This window comes from Scyliorhinus torazame, chromosome 9 (genome assembly GCF_047496885.1).
Source record: "Scyliorhinus torazame isolate Kashiwa2021f chromosome 9, sScyTor2.1, whole genome shotgun sequence".
NCBI lineage: Eukaryota > Metazoa > Chordata > Chondrichthyes > Carcharhiniformes > Scyliorhinidae > Scyliorhinus > Scyliorhinus torazame.
The window spans coordinates 202,429,317-202,453,872 of NC_092715.1; the positions used below are offsets into that span (position 1 = coordinate 202,429,317).

Below are 24,556 nucleotides of genomic sequence, written 5' to 3' on the forward strand. Positions count from 1 at the left end.
TGAATCTCTTCTACCAGATTTACCACCGTCTGTATGGCCAGGGACGGGTTGTCTGCTACCCAAACCCCGCAGCGGTGTCTAGGTTATTTTCTGTTTCACCGCTTTGGGGCACTCCCCAAACGGTGGTTCATTGTCAGCGTTCCGAGCCATTGCCCGAGCAAGTCACTCTTCCTTACGATCCGGATTCAGCACCACCGGCTATTTGCCTTCCCCTCCCTCGGGATAATTCCCATTCACAGTACGATAGGCTGCGACGGTGGAGGGCGTACATACCTAGCCACTTCACTCCCAATAGGGATTCCCGGTCGTACGAGAATTGCTTCAGCAGTGAAGGATATGGCTGTTTGCTGGTAGAGGTGGACACAAATATAACATGTCTGTTTCCCACCTGTACGGACAGGAGGTGCCATATCACCCAGGCGTCTGGCCAATGCGTTTGTTATAGCACCACTTGCGTTCCATTGAACGCTGGCCTCCAGCTCCTTTGTGGCTGGGCGAATGTCTCTCATATCACTGTTGGGAATAGGGCTTTCTGCATTGCTGGGCGGCCCGAATGGGCATTTCAAAATTGGATAAACTGGGCTACTGGGAGGTCCTTACGCAACCGGTATGCTCTTGACTATCTTCTGGCCCGTGAGGGTGGGGTATGCGCCATAGTACAGGGCAAGTGTATTATGGGGATTCAGGACTTGACTGCTAACATTACTAAATTTATGGATCGCATACGGGATCACTTGGACGGGATGCAGGATCCTGACTCTTGGGGTAACTGGGGATTTGGAGGATGGAAGGACTGGTTGATAAATATGGCCATGTATCTAGTGGTAGCTATCGGCTGCATCTTTGTGGGCCTGGCCATCCTTAAATGTGTGATGGGTAGAATGCTGGGTGCACTGGATCAGATCACCGCTCCAATCACCGAGAAAAAAATTTAACTGTTAAAATCCATGAGGGTGAAGCAGATGAAGGGGGGCTAAGACAGGAATTGGAAATGCAGCGACGAATCTTTTTAGATGAGGAACCGTAGCTATAGATTGGATAGTTCGGTTATCATGGAATGATAAAAGGAGGGACTGACGAATGTGATATAAAATAGTTACTTTAGAGTTACTAGTTAATGTAATGTAGAAATAAGCCACTTTGATTTTTGCAGTTAGGGACAAAGGAATTTGAGACCGCATGGAAAAAGCAGGAAGAGGTGTGTCTATGAGGGTGATGCTTCATTGATAGGGGCCAGAGAAAGGGATTGGAAGTGAGCCAATCAGAATAGATCGAACAGGTCAGGAGGGACATAGGCTGACCTATGTCCGTCGAGTATGTGAAACTTGATACCATTTGAACTGATTTTGCAGAGATCCCTTTGTCTGTTAGTTCAGTCGTTTTCTGGAATGAAAGAGGCTGGATGTCTCTTACATTTCTGTAAGATGATTAAGCTTGCAAGCTAAATAAATAACTTCTGTTTACGTGCGAATCCGTCTCAACTTTTATTGAGGCCAGACTGACAGAGAAAGAAATTTGGAGATCAACACAAGCACCCTTGACCGGACCTCCTAGCCCTCTCACTTTCCACGTGACTATCCTTACTGGTCTCTCAACCCCCCCCCACCTTTCTTATCCACCATCACCATACCACCGGGCCCTGCACCATAAGCCTGACCCGCCCCTGTCCATTGTTAACATCGAACCCCTAGCCCCCCCTCCCAAGAACCTCCCCTACAAAAACATCCCCCAACATCCATCCATCCCCCCCCCCCCCCTCTCGCTCACCTCGTAGGCCCATTGAAGCCTGCTATCCAGGCTCCGATGTCCGCAGCCCTCCTCTCACCTCACCCCCGTTCACTAGCTGACTTTAGTTAGCTAGCGCGGGTGGCTCCCCCCGCCAAGACATCTCGCCCCCTTCCACCCAGTCCCAGAGAAAGAAACACCAAAACACACCCAACAATCCAACACCTACAATTCACTAACATAACATTTAACCGTCGCAACACAGAACACCATTAACTTGAATTCTGTAACAATGCAAAGAGAAGTAAATTGCAATACAAATCAGTAAAAAGAAAGTTGTAACATTTATACATTTTCCAGCTGCTCAAACACAGTCCAGTCTCTCTTCCAGTTCTGCTCTTCACGTCTGTCCCAAGCTTTCTGCCCTCACGAACGCCTCAGCCGCCTCAAAATAAAAGTCTTTGGCGTTCTAGGTTACTCTCAACTTCGCCGGGTACACCACACCAAATCGCACCCCCTTCTTGTACAAAGCGGCCTTCACTCGCCCAAACACCGCTCTTCATTTTGCCAACTCCACCGTCAAGTCCTGGTAGATCCGAACCACAGTACCATCCCACAGCACCTCACGCTTCTGCTTCGCCCAGCTTAATACCTTCTCCTTCATGCAAAACTTAGGGAAGCAGATAATTACTACCCTTGGGGCTCGTTCACTTTGGGCTTCGACCTTAATGAACGATGAACTCGGTCTAGCTCGTACAGGGTGGGGCTCTCACCCTCCCCTATCAGCTCCACCAACTTCTTAGCGAAGTATTGCGTTGGCCTTAGGCCCTCTGTCTCTTCGGGCAAGCCCACAATTCTCAAATTGTGCCGCCTTGAGCGGTTTTCCAAGTCTTCCAGCTTTGCTCGGAGTCCTCTGTTAACCTCCACCACCCTCCGCAGCTCGTCCCCCATCGAGGTGACCTGGTCGCTGTGTCATGACATGGCCTCCTCCACTTCCTTCATTTTCTCGCCCTGCTCTCTCACCTCGGCCGATGCCTTTGCCACCGCCACCCTCACCGGTGCGATTGCCTCCTCCACCAACGACTTCAACAGGACCGCCGTCTCCTTCCTCAAGGCATCCATGTGCTTTGCAAACTGTTTTTCCAGCTCCAACGCCATCACCTCAGTCATCTTCTCCACCGTTAGTGCAGCCCCACCTTGCAGCTCGGCTTCCGCCATCCTGTCAACACTTTTGCTCGTCTTCTCCTTCAGCGGCGAACCCGCGTTTCCTCCTTTCTTCGACGCTGCTCTTCGCATCCTTCAGCGGCTTATTGTTTTTTTAATCTTCTTTCTTTTCTCCTCTCTCCCCCTTCACCCTCCCGTCCTTCATCAATCTGACTTATTCTTTTTTTTTTTAAAAAAAGGGGAGAGAAAAAAACAACTTTTACCAAACTTCCTGAAACCTTCTTTCTTTCTCCTCTGCATTCACCCAGAGCTCCCCTGGGACCAGGCTTCAGCCTTCTTTCTTCCTCCTAGGTGGGAGCCATCCGACGTGGAGCACCCTCCCTACATAGTGCCCTGGTCTCGGGCCTCAGCCCAATATATTTTAAAATCTTGCCAGGGCATAACAGGGAGTCCAACTCACAACTCTTGCTAACCTCAACAGACCATCCAGAAAGTCAGACGTGATCGATTTATCTGCAAGGAGCTCTGATTTATGCAGGTTCAGTAATAGGATCTAAAAGCCACAGTAAGAGGCTGTGGAGAGGGGTGGAAACGAGATTGGCGCCCAGATTGAGTATCTGAGGGATTTCACAGGACGTCGCTTATCGTTTGAGTTGGTGAGCCAGAAGCCAATTGGCCTTCTCCCCACACTCATTAAAAGTACCCCTGAAGCTTTGTAACTGATGTACAGCGTTGTTAGTGGACAGTAGCTCGAGCTGGGTCTAATTTCTTTCCTGCTTGCCAATAGCTGCGGGTTAGGATCGAGCGAGTATTGGTGATCCACCCCTAAGATGGAATCCACCAGCTTGGGTGCAGGGGAAAGGGAAAAAAATTACGTTTAAAAGGCGATGTATATTGGCTGATAATTGATAGCCTTGCCAGACTGCTCCAACTTTGCCGTCCTCCGCATGTACGCTCTATAAGAAATAAGTCCCCCCCCCTCCAAGAGCCTTAAGAGCCTCCCAAAGCGTGGAAGGAAAGATTGAATTTGTTTTGTTTAATTTACCATAATCATCTATGGAGGTAGACAAACTCTTACAAAATGTTTTATCTGCCAGCAGAGTAGTATCTAATCTCCAGGGTGGGCATTAGGGGAGGCTGGGCTCCAGTAATAGATGAACAAAATGTGGGGCGTGGTCAGAAATAACAATTGTTGAGTATTCAGCCACCACTGCCAAAGGAAAGAGAACCCTATCCAAGATTTTGTTTAAATCAATGCAGGAATACACATGATGGACATGTGAAAAAAAAAGGAAAAATCCCTGTCATTCAGGTGCAAAAGGTGCCAGGGATCTTATCCCCCTCATCTGTGCCATAATGGGAGACAAAGCCCAGTCCATCCCGGATAGGACAAGAGATTTAGGTTTGGAATGATCCAATTTAGGGTCCAAAAGATATTTTAGGTTGCCTCCTAAAATCAGCTGGAATTGAATCCAAAGTCAGGGCCTTATCAATACGTCACTGGATATTTTGTACTATTTTTTCTCATAGGTACTAATTTGATGAATGTTTATGCAAGTTGCAGGCTGAAGAAGAATGAAAATTGTGGTAAAATACGATTTATCATAAACCACACAACTCAGAACATGAATACAATGTAAGGAGCAATATGTAGTCTTTATATGACGCCCATGTTTGTGAAGATTTTTTAGCAACATAACCCAATTCAAAAATTATTGCACTGTGGACGCAAAACTTTTCCTTGCCCATTTTATAACATGGAATTACAGCAAACATTGGAAACTAGTTTCATGAAACGCCAAGAGAAAGTACATCAGATTTCTGACATCTTCAAATTCATGGAAGTGTAAAAGTCTGACCTAGGATAAAACAAAAGGCCAGAGACAGCTGGCACTGGATTTTTTTATGCTGTAGGGGTTGAAACGTTCTAAATATTCATTCTATAGAGTTGCATATCAAGGCGACAGATTCCCATTTAGCTGTCAGCTGTAGGTCAGTTGCAATACCCATCATTCCAAGATCCAGGATCTTGGCCACATAATCAAGGCTGACATTTCATTGCAGTACTAAGGGAGAGCTGTACAGTCGAATTGCTCTCCTGATCACTACTTGTGGCTCAGGTCAATCTTAACCACCCTTTTGTTTCCAATTAAGGGGCAATTTAGTGTGGCCAATCCACCTACCCTGCACATCTTTGGTTTGGGGGAGTGAGACCCACGCAGACATGGGGAGAATCTGCAAACTCCAAACGGAGAGTGACCCGGATCCGGGATCGAACCCAGGTCCTCGGCACCGTGAGACAGCAGTGCTAACCACTGTGCCGCCCTTAACCACCGTTTTGGTACAAATCTATCAATCCCATATTCAAAATTAACAACTGACCAAGCATCAACTACGGAAGAGTTTTCAAAACTTCTACTACCCATTGTATGTAGAAATGTTTTCTAACTTCACTTCTGAATGGTCTGGCTCCAATTTTTAGGCTGTGTCGCTAGTCCTAAACTCCCCAACCAGTGGAATTAGTTTATCTCTAAATTCTCCATCAGCTCCCCTTAAGAATTTATAAACATCAATCAAATCACACCTTGATTTTCTACATTTAGGGAATACAACCAGGTTTGTGTAATCTCTCCTCATAATTTAGCTTTTTGGACTCCTGGTATCACTTTGGTAAATCTACACTTCACTTCCTCCAAGGTGTGGTGCCCAGGTTTACTCACAGTACTCCAGATGTGGTCTAACTAGACCTTTGTATACCTGCAACAGAACCGCTACCCCCATCTCCCTGTGTGTGAGTCCCACAAGGCCACCATTCCTTTTGCCTTTCTTATTATTTTCTGTATCTGTCCATGACATTTTAATGATCAGTGTACATGAATGCCCAAGTCGCTTCAAACCCCCACTGTGTCCAGCTTTACACCATAAAGAAAGTCACCTCTTCCATCCTTTCTAGGTCCAAAGTAGATGACCTCATACTTTGTCTGTATGGAAATCCACCTGCCACAATTTTACTATAAATATTACTTTGTAAATCTGTTGGATTTTAAGTACAAGTATATCGGTCCCACTGCACAGGCTGGTGTGGAGACCTTTAAGTCTTGAATTGCACACAAAAGCGTTTACAGCACTGTTACTGCAAAAGTCATCTGCAAAAAGGGGAGGGTGTGAAATTCAACTTCAGCGGTGGCATAAAACAATTGGTAGCAGATCAGGCGTCAGCCGCTACAAGGCCTTCATACAGAAGTGGGGATGTGGCCAAATGAATTCTGTCAACTATGACTGTAGGGAGGTATCTCAAACAATGAAACAACATTGAGAATTCCCTTGAGAGCCATGTGGTCCTGAGGCGCTGACGGTCTTCAAATCTCAAACCAGAGCTCGTGTGGAACAGTGGAGAGGGAAGATGTAGTGACACAATAAGGAGACATCTATTGTATACCCTGTTCAGTCTTCTTTACCACTGAAGTCAGTCGAAAATAAATGCAATCTATCTATAACACTGAATTTCATCTCCCAAGGTATTTAGGTGGATTTTCACCACAGTGATGTACTGAGCTGTGAAATATAATTGTAAGACCACCAGGGGATGATCACACAACACGTTTGCCTGAAAATAATTGAGCTGCCAGCTACTCGTACTTACTTTTCACCTTGTATGCCTTGTCACACAGACTGCACTGATGGGGCCTGGCATCTCCATGGTACGCCACATGGTCACGCAGCTTCTCCATGGATTTGAGTTGTTTTCCACACTGGTCGCACTGATATAACTTTTTGCTGTGATGGGTTTTCTGGTGCTGGCTTAGCTGGCAACTAGAGAAACAGTCACATCAAATTAGCCACTTTCTTAACCTCCAGTACATCTTCCAAGAAAAAAAATCACAGTTGCCCAGGATTCTCAAGGCAGCCAGGAAACTTCAGCTTGATCGTGCAAAATCAACTGCTCATGGCAGGTTTGGTCTCAAAATCACCATTAAGGTACAACACTGACTGGAACCAAGTTTTCTCTGCTCATATGGGGAGATGGTGATGTACTGGAATGTCACTGGACTAGCAATCCAGAGGCCCATGCTGGTGCTCCGGGAACACAGATTCAAATTGCACTATGGCAACTGGTAGAATTTAAATTCAATTCATTAAAAAGTCTGGAATTGAAAGCTAGTTTCAGTAATGGCAACCATAAAACTATCAATTATCATTAAAATGCATCTGATTCACTAATAGCCTTTAGGGAAGAAAATCTGTTATCTTTACTTAGTCTGGCTGACAAGTGGCTCCAGACCCAGTTGAGTCACCTGCTCTCAGAAAGGGCAATTTGAGATGGACAACAAATGCTGGCCTCGTCAGCTACGACCAAATTGCATGAACGAATAACTTTTTTTAAGTACCAGAAAGCACATCAGTGCAGACAAACTCTTCCCCCGTCTTGACCCAGGTTTACGGTTAGTGGTTCTTGGACAAGCCATGGAGCAGGTTACCAGAAGGTTGCAAAAAATTTTACATCCTTCTATAATTTAAGGGCCTTTAAAAAGACCCCAATTTACTTACCTATTCATCTGCCGCCACCACCCCTGCCATAAAAGAGATTGTAAACCAATTATTTTCCCACATCGCCACATATTTATTTTGTTTTAGTCAAATAAAAAGACTAACAATATTGAAAGCCACCAATCCAGATTAGTTACTGAAGTTTTATCGGTTTACAATTCTAAAATCACTTTTTAACCCAAGGATTTATCTTTTAAGGTAGGATTTAAGCTTGCATTTATAGAGCAACCTTGACAAGAAATATGTAGCTCGATGGTTGGATGGAACTTGGTGCGGAATAGAATATGGAGCAGCAGATATTTGGATGAACAGAAGTTTACATCGGGTGAAGAATCAGAAGCTGTTCCAGAAAACATTAGAATACAATTGGAAAAATAGTTACAGCACGGGAGGAACTCATTCATCCGATACATCCATGGCAGCTCTCTGGAAGAACTCAGCGAGTTGCACCCCCACACTCTTTCCCTGTTGAGGTTGCAATTCTTTTCTCATTAGCTAATTGTCCAAAGGTAATGTCAGAAGATGGCAGAGACATGGATGAGGGATTCAATAGCAGGGGCCAAGATGGGCGATGCACAGAGATGGAAATAAACAATCCTTTTGATGAAGAGGGCATGGATTAGAAGCTTAGCTGTAGGTACAGCAGGACACCGAGGTTCCAATCAGTCCAATTCATCACAAAATAGTGGCCGGGGCTAATGGTGTTGGTTATAGCCTTTTTGGTATTTAGCTGAAGTTTACTGCAGCTTTTATTCTTTTACAGGGTTTGGGCGTCACTGGCAAGGCCAGCATTTATTGCACATCCCTAATTGCCCTTGTGATGGTGGTGGTGAGCCACCTTCTTGAACCGCTGGAGTCCATGTGGTGTAGGAATACCCACAGTGCTTAGGGAGAGAGTTCCAGGATTTTTATACGTATCTTTGTACAGACGACTTGCTACAATATGTGTCGGAACTCAGTGCGTCGATGGGTGGTATACTGGAGCTGCTTCGAGTGTTTGGGTCTTTCTCGGGTACAAACTAAATTTGGACACAAGCAAATATTTTGTGGTGTGAGCAGGGGTGGGGTAGGCTGCCATTATTACTGGGCGGCGAATGCTGAGAAGTTGAGGAGCTGAGTTAGAGGGGGGGGGGGGGGGCACTCCCAGTGGGTTAGAATGAAGGAGAGTCTATGCAGGAGGTCGGGTTGAGGGTGTTGGCAACAGGGCCACTCCCGATGATCATGGGTAAATACTCAGGGAGTCCGGTGGTAGTGGCGATGCTCAAGATCTGGAGGCAGTCACGCCAGCACTTGGTTGTGGGCGGGGTCAAGGGAAATGCCGATTCGAAGGAATGATAGATTTCAACCAGAGAGGTGGGATGGGAATTTTCGGAGATGGGAAGAGAGGAGTTAGGGTATTAAAGGACGTGTTTCTGGGAGGCCGGTTTGTGAAGTTGGAGGAGCTGGAGGAGAAATATGGGTTGGGACAGGGGGAGATGTTTAGGTATATGCAGGTCCTAAATTTTGCCAGGAAGGAGGTACAGAGCTTTCCGATGGCACCGGCCGCCACACTGTTGGAAGAGATATTGACGACGGGGGGATTGAAGAAATGGGTAGTGTCGGTGATTTATGGGGTTATTTTGGGGGAAATAAGGTATCATTAGATGGGATTAAGGTAAAGTGGGAGGAAGAGTTGGGGGAGGGCATGGAGGAGGGGTTGTGGTGGGAGGTGCTACGGAGGGTGAATGCATCAAATTTATGCGCTAGGTTGGGGCTGATACAGTTGAAGGTGGTGTATAGGTCGCACCTCACAAGGGCGAGGATGAGCCGGCTTTTGAGGGGGTGGAGGATGTTTGTGAACGCTGAGGCGGGGGCCCCGCAAATCACGTTCATGTTTTGGTTTTGCCCAAATCTGGAGGGGTATTGGAGGGAGGTCTTTAGGGTAATCTCAAAGGTGCTGCACGTGAGAGTCAAATCAGGCCCCCTAGAAGCCATATTCGGGGTGTTGGATCGGAGGGGATGGAAGCGGGTGCAGAGGCAGATGTCTTAGCCTCCGCCGATCACTCGAAGGCGGATTCTGCTGGGGTGGAGGTCGGCTTCTCTGCCTGTGCCTCAGCGTGGCGGCGGGATCTGTTGGAGTCCTTAACGCTCGAGAAAGTGAAGTTCGTGTAGAGGGGGAGGATGGAAGGGAGGATGGGCCTTGTTCATCAAGCATTTTCATGAATTGGATGACATTGAACATTGGGGGGGGGGGCGGGTTTGGATGTAGAAGTTATTGAAGAATCTTTTTCATTGGTGTTTTGTATTCAAAATATTGGGAACTGTTTGAGGGTGGGTGGGATAAGGGGATTGTTGGCTAGGGGATTGCCATTGTATTTGTTGTTATTGTTAATTATTCGTTGTTGTGAATATGATGAAAATGTGAAAAGGGCAAATAAAAATATTTTAAAAAAGAAACGACTGAAAACGGGCATTAATGATGCAGGATTCCTCTGGAGGTCAAGATTTATCATGCACTTGCCACTTCTGGCTGAAGATGTCTGCAAATGCTTTAGCCATGGACTCTCTCACATAGAGAATGGGGTTATTTGTAAAGCCTTCTCCTCCAGTAAGTTGTTGAATTATCCACCATTCACGATTGGATGTGGCAGGACTGTAGAGCTTAGATCTGGTTGTGGAATCGGTCAGCTCTGTTTACCACTTGCTGCTTGTGTTGTTTGGCATGCTAATCCTGTGTTGTAGCTTCACCAGGTTGACACCCCAGTTTTAGATATACCTGGTACTGCTCCTGGCATGCCCTCCTGTACACTTCATTGACCAGGGTTGATCACCTGGGCTTAATGATAATGGTAGAGTGGGGGATATGCTGGGCCATGAGGTTACAGATTTGGTTGAGTACAATTCTGCTGCTGATGCCCAGTCTTGAGTTGCTACATCTGTTCTAAATCTATCCCATTTTGCATGGTGGTAGTGCCGCACACACAATGGAGGGCATCCTCAATATGAAGACAGGTCTTCAACTTCACAAGCACTGTGTGGTATTCACACCTACTTATTCTGTAGACTGGCAAGTTACAGGTAAAGAAGGTTTTTCCCTCTTGTTGGTTTCTTCACCACCTGTCCAGTCTAGCAGCCATGTCCTTTAGGACACGGCCAGCTCGGCCAATAGTAGTACTACTGAGCCAATCTTGGTGATGGACATAGAGGTCCCCCACCCAGCGTATGAGAGACCTTTAGTGGTGTACACCGTGGAGCACTGATTCATTAGCTGAGGGGGGGGTATTAGGTAGTATACAGCAAATGGTCTCTTGACAATATTTGACCTACTACCAAGTGAATTCTCTCGGTCCAGAGTCAATGTTGAGGAATCCCAGAGCAACTCCCTCCCGATTGTATCCCATTGTGCTAGAACAGGACATACCCAGGGATTATGATGTCTGGCACATTCTATGTAAGGTATGATTCAGTGAGTATGACTATGTTAGGCTGTTGCTTGGCTCGGCTGTGAGACAGTTCTCCTAATTTTGGCATAAGCCAGGGCTGGATTTACCAATCATTTTTGGTGCCTAGGTTGATGCTAGGCGGAGAGTCCGGTTTCATTCTTTTTTGTAGACTTTGCAGTCTTTTTATCCAAGTGAGTGGCTTGCTAGGCCATTTCAGAGGGAAGCTGTGGGCTGTAGGCCAAACAAAGTAACAATGACAGATTTCCTTCTCTAAAGGACATTAGTGATAGGTTTCATGGTCCTGATTACTGAGACTAGGTTTATGTTCAATTTTTTTATTTAATTGCCATGGTGGGATTTGAACCCATGTCCCTATAGTATTAGCCTAGGCCTTCTGGATTGCTAGTCCAGTGACATAACCTCTACACCACTACCACCTCCCCACTGTAACTTCTCCAAGAATGAGGCTTGACAATACAGACGCAGTGGAGGTGAGATAGAGGACGGGATGTTTCAGCCTCCCTGCGGCATGTATTCTGGCAGTGGTGGTGACTCCCATTGGCTGCCGGCAGGATCTTCCTGTCATGCCGATGTGCACGGTGTTTCATGTGGGTCGTCCGTCCCACTGCGGGGTCGTCTTTGAGGAACCAGAAGATGCTACCAGCAGGAAGGACTGGAAGATCGTGTCCAGAGTTTGGAGCTGTCAGCATATATGTGGAATCACACCATCATCAAATGTTGCCAAGGGGTAGCATATGGAGGAGGAGGAGGAGTACTCCCAAGGTGACAATGCAGATATGGGAAGAGACGTCATTGCTGGAAAACCCCTGTGGAACCAAGTGACTACAATCCCATCAAACTGGAGAACAAAGGGAAGATATTGAACAAGGGTGACGTAGCCAACTGTGTGAAGTTCAATTGCAGAGAAGTTGATGAGCAGGTAAGATACAATATTTTTACTGAGGATCTCATTCATAACTTTGGTTCGGGCCATTTTAATGTTGTGGGATGGATGTCACCCTGTCCGAAGGGATTGAAATGGGGAGTTGTGGGAGAGGCACGTTTTTGAGTCTGTGTGATTCTCTGTATGTACCTGCAGATGTCCTTGTGCCAGATTTCCCTTCCTCTTTTCCCCAAAAAACACAGGGTTCATAAGGACAGACTCAAACTGCAGACAAGAATTAAAAAGGAAACTGGGGTGCACTAAAATAGCTAAAGACAGCCATCATGGTAATGTAGCGATTATGTTATTGGACTAATGAACAGGAGTTCAAACTCCAACATGGCATATTGGGAAGCTGAAATTAGTGCTTTTTAAAATCTGAAAATCTGAATCTGATATCTGTAAAAGTGGCTAAAAGTAAAAGAAGACATTGGATTGTTATAAAACCCTGTCTATTTCACTAATTTAGGGAAGGAAAGCGGGCATCCTAAACCAGTCTGGCCTCCATGTGACGCCAGCCCCACACCAACATGGTTGACTGTTAATTGTCTTTTAAAGTCACTCAGTTGTGACAAACTGCTTCAAGAAGGTGGTCCACCCCCATCCTGGCAAACATTGCCTACATTCTAACATGAATTTTTAAAAAAATGCTAACTGGCTACACAACACATCTTATCGATATTGGAAGTACTAGATAGACTGCTGTGATAATCCAGGATTCTGTACAGGCAGTAACTCACCTGTAACTGAACAATTTCTCACAATCATCACACCTGAAGGACTCCTCACCAGTGGAAACTTGATGGGAAAGGTAGCATGTGTACACCAGCAACTTCTTACAGCCTTCACATCTCACTCGTTTCCTTTCCAGAATGTCATCTCCATCTCCTGAAAGGCCCCCGGTTATGAATGCAGAATCCTTCCCTGGTTTCCTCCTTGATCTTTTTGGCCTGCTACAATGTGTCGCGAGCGAGCATTCCGCTTTCAAAGATGGCAAAACACTGTTGCTATTTCCGGCACTATCATGATTATCACACCTCGAGTCTCTCTCCTCCAAAGCCATATTCACTATTTCAGGCACTGCCTTTCTCTGGGATTCACTTATTGGAATGTTAGTCCATTGACATGGAACCTTACAATTCTCTGATTTGGTAATATTCTCTTGTTTCTCCTTCCTCCCATTCACATGAATTAGTCTGGTCTTTGGATGCCGAGATTTTCTGCTAGAAGAGATTGCCCTAGCTAACCTGGCAGTCTGCAATCGAGTTTTGATTTTGGCCAGGCATACACTGTGCATCTTTCTGCTAACAATTAATTCATTGTTCACATCAGCGTTACACTGTGGACTCACCACCTGTACAGAATTATCCTCCTTAATTCTCTTCGGCAGGTCCAGGTCTTCTGAATCTAATTCCACCTCTTGTTTTTTGACAAGAGCATTCTTTACTTTACAGACCTCTTCGCCTGATTTCTGGCCACTCCCATTTATTCCACTGTTCTCCATGTGAAGTCTTACTGGTACACAAACATTCAGACTCTGGGCAGCTGAAAGGAAGTCATTTCTATGACAACCTGGGACCTGAGAAGTGTAAAAAAACTCTAACAAATGGCTAAAGCCTTCCAGGCTGACCATATCCAGAACAACTGTGCATTCCTGGTTATTCTTGCTTAGGGTTGTGTAGAAGTAGCTGCTGCACGCAGACAAGATGTTCTTGTGAGCATAAAAAGTCTTTCCCTCTACGACAACTGCAATATCACAAAACAAACCCATTGCACGCTGTTCAGAAAGTTTCTGAAGAATTGCTTGACAGTGATTGTAACATCCCTTAATACAGGAAGAATTATCCATTTTCTCCAAAAGATTCAACAGATTCACACTTGCATCAAGACTCAAAACGAGACAGCAAAGTTAGATCGAAGGTTATCCTCAAATCAAGCACCATACATGCTTTATAAAGTCTGAAGTTTGCAGTAATCCATGATCCAATACATTCCTCAAGGAAAGCTGCTTGTCCTCAATCTGTGCGCTGAAAATAAACCATTGAAAATGGTCACTAAAATTATAAGGGGTTATTACTTTAAATTCAACAGAAGAGACGCTTGACCTCCTTACAGTTTTATGTTTGAACCCACCCACAGCTACTTGCATTTATGCTTTTATCATTGCAATGCATCACCTGAATCTTCACAGGAGTGATATCAAATAAAATTTGACACTGTGCCACATAAAGAGATATCATGCCAGATGACCAAAAGCTTGGTCAAAAATATAACTTTTAAGAGGAAAGAGGTAAAGAAGTAATAAGGTTGAAAGGTTTAAAAGGGGAATTGCAGTTCTTCGAGCCAAGGAAGCTGAAGGGGTGGCCACTTTTAGTGGAGCAGCTTAAAGAGTTGGGCAATGCTACAATGGACAGTCTTAATGATGGTGCGGTTATGTGGTTGGAAGTTCATCTCAGAGTTGCAAGCAATCCTGTTCAGTCTCAGACAGCAGTCAAGGAAAGCATGGAATCAAAGGCAATGAAACTGAGTTTGTCACAGGACAGAAAATAATGGTTGTAGTCCCTCCAATATTTAGTCAGAGAAAATTTCTGCTCATCCAGTACAGATCACCGACAAGCAGTCTGACAATTTATAGACAATGGGAAGGGGTCAAGAGAGGTGAAAGATATAACTGGGTCATTTCCAAATTGAAAATGCAAGTTTCAGACTTTAACAATTCTGCTGCAGTTGAGCAAAACATTTTAATAACCTACAGTCAGTCATCCTTATCTCTATAATTAATACAGAACCCTAACCCCTCACGCTCATGTAAGTACTTCAAGTTCACTCACGGGAATTAAATTCCCTCATTTCAACAGGACTTATTTTGGCATACTTCACTCGTTTAAGTGGGTTTTCGCAGTGTCTCAATTTATTTTGTTCTGATCCGCAGCTAATTCCTCACATTTCCCTTGACGTTGGCTGTCACCTTGTGAGGAAGGACAGAAATTAACGGATCTGTGAAGCTGCAGTTACACCGCCCGCTCTCGGCCCAATTCAGAGGGGGGTCTGCTGGGGAAGTGGCAGCAAAGCCGGCACAGGGAAGGCTGCGCTGTCGCCGGGATATCCCACAGCCCAGCGAGCTCGGGCACACACTTGGTCCGGCTTCCTTTGTGGCTGAGCACCCGTGAGCAACGCCAGGGACCCGGCCACACTCTGCAGACGGCGACACTGCTGCTGCTGGGCACAGAAAACCCAACTCCAACCTGTGGAGGCAGCCGGACTGCGGCCTTCACCTCCCTCCCCCCCAAAGAAAGAATGAGGCAGAGCCCTAAAGAAGCCACCCTCACAACTGGGCCTTCTCCTCCTTCACCCGGGACTCACATCGTGAGGAGCCTCGACCCGCTCTCCGGTAAGCGTCGCACCGGCCGCCAACTCTGCCCTCTGACCCCGGCTTCGCGGAGGCCGGCGGCCCTGGGAGAGGACAGCGGGGTAGTGGTTGCTAGGTGACCGGTCCCTCAGAGACCATTTCACAGAGCTCACTGACCACAGTGGATTCCTGAGTGGGGCTGAGGGGATGGTTCCTGCAGCTCCATTCAGTCCAGACATCCTATTGAGGGGATCAAATAGGGAGGGACTTTCTGGGTGAAGAAACAAAAACAAAATCCGTCCAAATGACTTTGGTAAAGTGACATGAAGTCCAGCTGGGTGGAATACTGCTGGACAAGAGTATTTACTCTTGGGGGAGTTTGGTGAGAGAGAGGGGGAGCCGGGGTGCAGCTTGGGAATCAGGTAGGTGCTTAAGTGTTTGATTTTTACCTCTATTTAAGTTGGGCGGTTGCTAAACCCGAGACACTACACTTGTAGTGTCTTCCGCCCTTCCACCTCCTCTAACCTAAGGGGCTGAGTGAATATCTGTTGGGAAGGTAAGTTTACCCTTTAAAAACTTACCTTGCAGGAGAAGCGGCCTTCAGATTTTCGGCGGGAGCAGTGGCCAGGGGTCTGTCGGGAAGGTAAGTAGCTAGGAGAAATTTAACTCTTTGTGGGTTGGTAAGTAAAATCCTTATTCCTTTCACTTATTCATTATTTGGTATTATATTTGTAATCAGTTAAGGTAAAGTGTAAAAATGGCAGGAGATCCCAGACCCGTGTTATGCTCCTCGTGCTCAATGTGGGAGTTCGGGGACACGGCCGATGCCCCTGACTCCTTCATGTGCAGGAGGTGTGACCAGCTGCAGCTCCCGTTAGACCGCATGGCGGCTCTGGAGCTGCGGATGGACTCACTTTGGAGCATCCGCGATGCTGAGGAGGTCGTGGATAGCACATTCAGTGAGTTGGTCACACCGCAGATTAGGATTGGTGAGGGAGACAGGGAATGGGTGACCAAAAGGCAGAGAAAGAGCAGGAAGGCAGTGCAGCTGTCCCCTGCGGTCATCTCCCTCCAAAACAGGTACACCGTTTTGGATACTGTTGGGGGAGATGACTCACCAGGGGAAGGCAGTAGTAGCCAGGCTCATGGCACCGTGGCTGGCTCTGCTGCACAGAAGGGCGGGAAGAAGACTGGCAGGGCTATAGTCATAGGGAATTCAATCGTAAGGGGAGTAGACAGGCGTTTCTGTGGTCGAAAACGAAACTCCCGAAGATGTATGTTGCCTCCCGGGTGCACGGGTCAGGGATGTCTCAGATCGGCTGCAGGACATACTGAAGGGGGAGGGTGAACAGCCAGTTGTCGTGCATACAGGCACCAACGATATAGGTAAAAAACGGGATGAGGTCCTACAATCAGAATTTAGGGAGTTAGAAGATAAGTTAAAAAGTAGGACCTCAAAGGTAGTAATCTCAGGATTGCTACCAGTGCCACGAGACAGTCAGACTAGAAATTCAAGAATAGTCCGAATGAATACGTGAGAGATGCTTGAGAGATGGTGCAGGAGGGAGGGGTTCAGATTTTTGGGACATTAGAACCGGTTCTGGGGGCGGTGGGACCATTACAAATCGGATGGTCTACACCTGGGCAGGACTGGAACCAATGTCCTAGGGGGTGCTTTTGCTAACACTGTTGGGGAGGTTTTAAACTAATGTGGCAGGGGGATGGGAACCAGATTAGGAACTTAGAGGCCAGTAAAGAGGCAGCAACTAAAGCCAGTAAGGTACTAGATAATAAACTCAATGTGACTAAGGGGAAGAGTAGACAGGGAAGAGATGAAGAACGCAAAGGGACAGGTGGCCTGAGGTGCATTTGTTTCAATGCGAGAAGTGTAGCAGGTAAGGCAGATGAATTTAGGGCTTGGACTAGTACCTGGGGATATGATGTTATTGGTATTACTGAGACTTGGTTGGGGCAGGGCAAGACTGCAACTAAATATCCCAGGGTATAGATGCTTCAGGAGGGATAGAGAGGGAGGTAAAAGGGGTGGAGGAGTTGCATTACTGGTCAGAGATGATATCACAGCTGTGATTAAGAAGGGCACGTTGGGGATTCGAGCACTGAGGCAATATGGGTAGAGCTAAGAAATAGGAAGGGTGCAGTAACTTTGTTGGGACTTTACTACAGGCCTCCCAAAACCGAACGTGAAGTAGAGGTACAAATATGAAGACAGATTATAGAAAAATGTAGGAGCAATAGGGTGGTCGTGATGGGAGATTTTAACTTCCCCAACATTGAATGGGACTCATGTAGTGTTGGAGGCGTAGATGGAGAAGAATTTGCAAGGAGCATCCAGGAGAGTTTTTTAGAGCAGTATGGAAATAGTCCAACTCGGGAAGGGGCCATACTGGATCTGGTATTGGGGAATGATCCCGGCCAGGTGGTTGAAGTTTCAGTCGGTGATTACTTTGGGAATAGCGATCAGAATTCCGTAAGTTTTAGAATACTCATGGACAAAGACGAGAGTGGTCCTAAAGGAAGAGTGCTAAATTGGGGAAAGGCCAAGTATAACAAAATTCGTCAGGAGCTCGGGAATGTGGATTGGGAGCAGCTCTTTAAGGGTAAATCCACATTTGAAATGTGGGAGTCTTTTAAGGAAAGGTTGATTAGAGTGCAGGACAGACATGTCCCTGTGAAAATGAGGGATAGAAATGGCAAGATTAGGGAACCATGGATGACAGGTGGAATTGTGAGACTAGCTAAGATGAAAAAGGAAGCATACATAAGATCTAGGCGACTTAAATCTGATGAAGCTTTGGAGGAATATCGGGAAAGGAGGACAGATCTCAAACGCGCAATAAAGAGGGCTAAAAGGGGTCATGAAATATCTTTGGCTAACAGGGTTAAGGAAAATCCCAAAGCCTTTTATTCTTATATAGGAGCAAGAGGGTAACTAGAGAAAGGATTGGCCCACTCAAAGACAAAAGAGGGAATTTATGCGTGGAGTCAGAGGAAATGGGTGAGATTCTTAATGAGTACTTTGCATCGGTATTCACCAAGGAGAGGGACATGACGGATGTTGAGGCTAAGGATGGATGTTTAAATACTCTAGGTCAAGTCGGCATAAGGAAGAGGGAAGTTTTGGGTATTCTAAAAGGCATTAAGGTGGACAAGTCCCCAGGTCCGGATGGGATCTATCCCAGGTTACTGAGGGAAGCGAGGGAAGAAATAGTGGGGCATTAACAGATATCTTTGCAGCATCCTTGAGCACAGGTGAGGTCCCGGAGGACTGGAGAATTGCTCATGTTGACCCTTTGTTTAAGAAGGGTAGCAGGGATAATCCAGGGAATTATAGACCTGTGAGCTTGACGTCAGTGGTAGGCAAACTGTTGGCGAAGATACTGAGGGATAGGATCTATTCACATTTGGAAGAAAATAGACTTATCAGTGATAGGCAGCATGGTTTTGTGCAGGGAAGGTCATGTCTTACAAACATAATAGAATTCTTTGAGGAAGTGACAACGTTAATTGATGAGGGAAGGGCTGTAGATGTCATATACATGGACTTCAGTAAGGCATTTGATAACGTTTCCCATGGATGGTTGATGGAAAAAGTGAAGTCGTATGGGGTTCAGGGTGTACTAGCTAGATGGATAAAGAACTGGCTGGGCAACAGGAGACAGAGAGTACGACCAACACTCCGTTGGATCCTTATCTTTCTTCAACAACAAGGAGATTGAGGCCTGCCCCAATGTTTGTGGTAGCACCCCCTTTCCTATCACCGCCTTAAACATCCCCACCATCAGCGGCACCAATTTATCCTTAAATTTCTTGTAATACTTTGGAGATCACAGCGCCAGGGTCTCGGGTTCGATTCCCCGCTGGGTCATTGTGCGGAGTCTGCATGTTATCCCCGTGCCTGCGTGGGTTTCCTCCGGGTGCTCCGGTTTCCTCCTACAGTCCAAAGACGTGCAGGTTAGGTGGCTTGGCCATGATAAATTGAAATTAGTGACCAAAAAGGTTAGGAAGGGTTATTGGGTTACGGGGATAGGGCGGAAGTGAGGGCTTAAGTGGATTGGTGCAGACTCGATGGGCCGAATGGCCTCTTTCTGCACTGTATGTTCTATGTACTATGTACTATAATACTGTACTGGCAAACGGCACCAGAATGGGGAGGGACTTGGGGGGGGGGGGGGGGGGGGGGAATGGCACCAGAATGGAAGGGGGGGGGGGAGTAATGGCACCAGAATGGGTGGGGGGGGAAACGGCACCAGAATGGGGGGGGGGCGTGGGGGGGGGAAACGGCACCAGAGTTGGGGGGGGGGGGGGGGGGAATTTAAAAAAAAAAAAAAAATACTGTACTGGGAACCCATCTGGCCCCACTACCTTCCCCGGTTTCATACTCCCAATTGCCTCCTTTATTTCCTGGTCCCCTACCAACCTCTCCAGTGTGGCCCTATCTTCCTCCTCCAACCTCGGGTACTCCAATTCGACCAGGAACTCCCTCATCCTCTGATCGTGCCCCGGTGGCCCCGACCTATACAAATTTTCATAAAATTCCTTGAACACCTTATTAATCTGGTCCAGGGCCACCACCAATTTCCCCATCCTATCCCACACCTGGACAATTTCCCTCGCCGCCACCTCCTTCCAAAGTTGGCTTGCCAACATGCGCCTTCTCCTCATACTCATAAATTGCTCCCCTTGCCCCCCTCAGTTGGCACGCCGCCTTCCCCGATCAAAGCTAGCCTGTAGCTCCCTCCTTCTGTCCAAAAGTGCTGTATCTGCATCCCCTGCGTACCTCCTGTCCATCTCCAACATCTCATCTATAAGCCTTTGATGTTCTTCATGCTCCTCTATCCACCTTGGCCTTAAATGATATCACCTCCCTTTCACCATCATCTTCAGGGCCCCCCATACCACTGTCTGCGATACTTCCCTCGTGCAGTTAAAGCCCACATACTCCTCAATCACCCTCCCGGTCTTCTCACAAAAGCTTCAGTACCCCAGCAACCCCACGTGCATTCTCCACCCTAGTCTCTGCACTGTCCCCTTCTCCAAGACCATGTCCACCCAATGCGGCGCATGATCCGAAATTGCGATCGCCAAATACTCTGATCCCCTGACCCCAGCCAACAGCGCCTTCCCTACTACAAAAAAGTCTAACCTCAAATAAACCTTGTGAACTGAAGAGAAAAAAAAATACTCCCACTCCCTCGGGTGCAAGAACCTCCACTGGTGCAACCCTTCCATTCCCCTTACGTACGAGCCCAGTCAGCGCCTTTGTGACCTATCAAACCTTGGCTCTTACACCAAGTTCCAGTCCCCTCCCACTATTAGCTCGTGCAAATCCACATCTGGAATGCCCTCAAACACCTTTCTCACAAACCCTGCATCATCCCAGTTAGGACCATACACACAGGCCAACACCACCAACCTCCCCTCCAATGCTCCTGTTACTATCACATATATACCCCCTGGTGCCCGACCATCTTTTCCATCTGGAACCTTACTCTCTTACTAACCAAAACCGCTAACCCCGTGCCCTGCTATTGAACCCCGAGTGAAATACTTGACTTACCCAACCTTTCCTGAGCCTCACCTGATCCTTCATCCTCAGATGAGTCTCCTGTAACATAACCACATCGGCCTTTAAGCTTTTTAGATGCACAAACACCGTCAACCTCTTCACTGGCCCCCCCAAACTCCTCATGTTCCACGTAACTGATTTGATCGGGGGTCTCCCCCTCCCCCCCCCCCCCCTATCCGCCATCATCATAACTCTGAGCCCTACCCACTGGGCTTGGCCGCCCGTCCCATTGTTGCCATCAAACCCCCCCCCCCCCCCCCCCCACTCTCTGAATCCCCCCATCCACTTCCTCTTGAAGACACCTCACCTAGTTTCAGTCCCCTCCCCCACTTTTTCACACCTCCTAGGCCCATCGAAACCTGTTCAACTAGGCTCCAATGGCTGAAGCCCCTTCCCCCCCACCACACCTCCGTTCACTAGCCGATTTGCCCAGGCCCCACCCCCCACCAACCCCCTCCCCGCATCTGGTCCCAAGAAAACAAACAAATCCCCTTCAAACAAACAAACCCACTGCAAACACACAAATTCCAGAAAACCATTGTTACAAAACATCCCCACTCTTACCTTATCCAAATAGGCAACTTCACCCCATTTAACACATATAACAACAGGAAATAAAAAATAGAATTATATACAATCTTCCATTCGCCCCTATCCTTGGTCCAAGACCAGTCCTCAGTCCCATTTCTCACTTCTGACCCAGTCCTTCTGCCTTCACAAATACCTCCGCCGCTTCCCCCTTCTCAAAATAAAAGTCTTTGGAGTTGTAAGTCACCCTCAACTTAGCTGGGTACACTATGCTGAACTGCACACCACTGTTATACAGTGCCGTCTTCACTTGGCTGAAGGCCGCCCGCCTCCTTGCCAACTCTATGGTTAAGTCCTGGTAAATATGAATACCAACTCCAGCCCACTGCACCTCCCGCTTCTGCTTCACCCAACTCAGGACCTCCTCCTTCACATGGTACCTATGGAAATAAATAATCACTGCTCTTGGCGGCTCATTCGCCTTTGGTTTGGGTCTCAACGACCAATGAGCCCAATCCAGTTTGTACCGGGGAGGGATCTTCTCCCTCCCCCAAAAGCTCCGCCAACATCTTGGCAAAGTACTCAGTTGGCCTCGGGCCCTCCACCCCTTCGGACAGGCCCGCGTTCCTCTAATTCTGCTGCCTAAATCTGTTTTCCAGGTATTCCGACTTGGCTCGCAGACCTTTGTTGGCCTCAACCACCCTTTGCAGCTCCTCACCCATCGAGGTGAGTTGATCACTGTGTTGCGACAAGGCCTCCTCCACTGCTTTCACTTTCTCACCCTGCTTCCGCACCTCAGCCAAAGTCCTCGACACCGCCGCCTTCACCGGGGCAATCGCCTCCTCCACCAGCACCTTCAATGCTGCCATCGAATTCTTCCTCATCACCTCCATGTGCTTTGCGAACTGTTTCTTGAGTTCCAAAGCCATCACCTCGGTCATCTTTTCTGTCCAGTAAGAAGCCTTACAACACCAGGTTAAAGTCCAACAGGTTTGTTTTGAATCACTAGCTTTCAGAGCACAGCTCCTTCCTCAGGTGAATGAAGAGGTAGGTTCCAGAAACATATATATGGACAAAGGCAAAGATGCAAGACGATACTTTGAATGCGAGACTTTGCTAGTGATTCTCCATGCTCATTTCTTTGGGCAGGATTCCTCTGCTTGTTCAACGGACCCTTTCACATGCCTTCAGTTTTGTACCTTTACCTGGATCCCTCCCCACTCTTACCACTTGAGTCCCTTGGCCCCCACAGCCCCGGCCCCTCCTGCCCCATGGATGTGACCTACCTTGTTCCGCTGTCTGGTTGCCTTCACTCTCGGCCCTGCGTGTGAATTTAAATTGACTTTGCTGCTATTTCCAGCTCATCCAACCAGAAACTGTAATATACGAAGTGCTCTGGCTGCTGTGTGCCTATCAGTAGCCAACAAAGTGAAAACAAGCCTTTGATTTAAGATGATGCTGGAAAGACAGCTTTTAAAAAATTTAAACAGCCGGACCCAGCAGGAAAGCCTGGATTATAATTTTCCCTACAATTGATGCCAGGCTAACAGGTCTGCGGTTCCCCATTTTCTTTCTCCATCCTTTCTTAAACAGTGGGGTTACATTTGCCACCTTCCAATCTGCAGGGACCGTCTCAGAGTCGATAGAATTTTGGAAGATGACCACCAAAGCATCTACTATCTCTACAGCCACCTCTTTTAACACTCTGAGATGTAGATCATCAGGTCCAGGGAATGTATCTACTTTTAATCCCATTAATTTCTCTAGTACTTTGTTTTTACCAATATTAGTATATTACAGTTCCTCGTCTATACTGATTCGCCATTATTCCTGGGAGGCTTTTAATACCTCATCCTTGAAGACAGACACAAAGGGCGTGATCTACCGGCTGCGTGGTGCTCTCACTCAAGCGCAATGCGCTGGCAGAATCCGTGAGAGGCCCCCGTGGATTTCCCGACAGCCTTTACGCCTTATGGGATATACCAGAGTCCCACGAGGTGTCGAACTGGAACCCTGCCCAAAAGGAGCGTGACCAAACACTGTGCCTGGGTAAGTAGGGTTTAAACCTACTTAGGTGAGTTCACCCGCTATCTACCGGTCTCCCCGGATCTACCAGCCTCCCAGCGAGGCTGCAGCCGGGCGCCGTTCAGTACTGGTCCACACAAATGTGGACCAGGCAGAACGGCACCCGGGGAGTCGCCAAGGCCATCGGAGACCCCTGGGTGGTCAGGGTCAGTGCAGAGTGGCCCCCTGGCCCTACATCTGGAAGGTGGGCACCTTGGTACGGTCCAGCTGGCACATTGGCACTGCCACCCTGGCACTGTCAAGGTGCCTGGGTGGCACTGCCAAGTTTACAGGAGCACTGCCAAGCTGGCAGGAGCACTGCCAGGGTTTAAAGGTGGCAGTGCAAGGGTGCCAGGGTGCCATTACCTAGCGTCAGGGCTACAGGGGGCTATGCCCATGGAGGGGTGGTTTGATGGGTGGGGGGGTGCAGGGCATTTAGGTCGGTGCGTCTGGGTGGTTGGGGGGGGTGTGACAGGTAGGGGTCCTGGAGGGGAGGGGGCCTGGAAGGAGGTATGGGGGGCCTGAAGAGGGGGGCCCCAGGAGCCCCATAGCGGGGTATCCTCACTTGGGGGAGTGTGGGGTCGTGCCCATGTGTGTGTGGGTGATATTGCCCATGGGTGGGTGGTGTGGGGATCCACAAGCTCACTTAGAGATCGGGGCACCCTTTCAAAATGGTGGCCTGATCTCTGAGTCCAGCTCCCCAGTGCGAAAAAAATTTGAAGTGTGAACTAGACCGGTAAGATACCCCAGAGCCCAAAAAGGTGACTAAGTGTCATTGAATAATGGTGGGGAACTCAATGAAAAACCCGCCACACATTAACTTGGAAAGTTTTACCATCAAATTCCACCCAAAGTATTTATTTAGTATTTATGCCACTTCTTTATTCCCTAATAAATTCTCCTGACTCCTCTTGTAATGGACTAACATTTGTTTTTGATAATCCTTTTCTTTTTACATACCTATAAAAGCTTTTACGGTCCATTTTTATGCTTATCATTAGTTTATTCTCATATTCGATTTTCCTTGGTCCTACTTTGCAGAATTCGAAAATGCTCCAAGTCCTCACACTTGCCTTTTTTTAAATAAACATTTTAAGTATTTGTAATTTTATAATAATAACAGTAACAACAACAGCAAACAATGCAAACCCAAATATAAACATATTGCATAAATCATCTCCATCCCTAACAAGTCTGTCCTGCCCTAAACAGAAAATAACCTAACG

The 24,556-nt window shown here is 47.3% G+C and overlaps 2 protein-coding genes across 3 annotated transcripts in view; one reads left to right on the top strand and one right to left on the bottom strand.

Annotated features, from left to right (window-relative positions):
• Positions 1 to 15,272, bottom strand: part of LOC140429686 (uncharacterized) — a 31,885-nt gene extending 16,613 nt beyond the window's left edge. Inside the window, exons 1-3 of one of the 2 annotated variants that reach the window (XM_072516988.1) lie at positions 15,166 to 15,271; positions 12,543 to 13,829; positions 6,533 to 6,702 (exon numbers count right to left, since the gene is read on the bottom strand). In XM_072516988.1, the coding sequence (XP_072373089.1) occupies positions 6,533 to 6,702; positions 12,543 to 13,651 (1,279 nt within the window). In that variant the 5' untranslated portion in view covers positions 13,652 to 13,829; positions 15,166 to 15,271. Of the gene's footprint in view, positions 1 to 6,532; positions 6,703 to 12,542; positions 13,830 to 15,165 lie in introns of both variants that reach the window. The other variant, XM_072516989.1, reaches the window with a different exon arrangement.
• LOC140429688 (glyoxylate reductase/hydroxypyruvate reductase-like) overlaps positions 15,085 to 24,556 on the top strand; it is a 152,399-nt gene continuing 142,927 nt past the window's right edge. The window contains exons 1-2 of the mRNA XM_072516991.1: positions 15,085 to 15,193; positions 15,740 to 15,794. Of these exons, the coding sequence (XP_072373092.1) occupies positions 15,100 to 15,193; positions 15,740 to 15,794 (149 nt within the window). The 5' untranslated portion in view covers positions 15,085 to 15,099. The remainder of the gene's footprint in view (positions 15,194 to 15,739; positions 15,795 to 24,556) is intronic.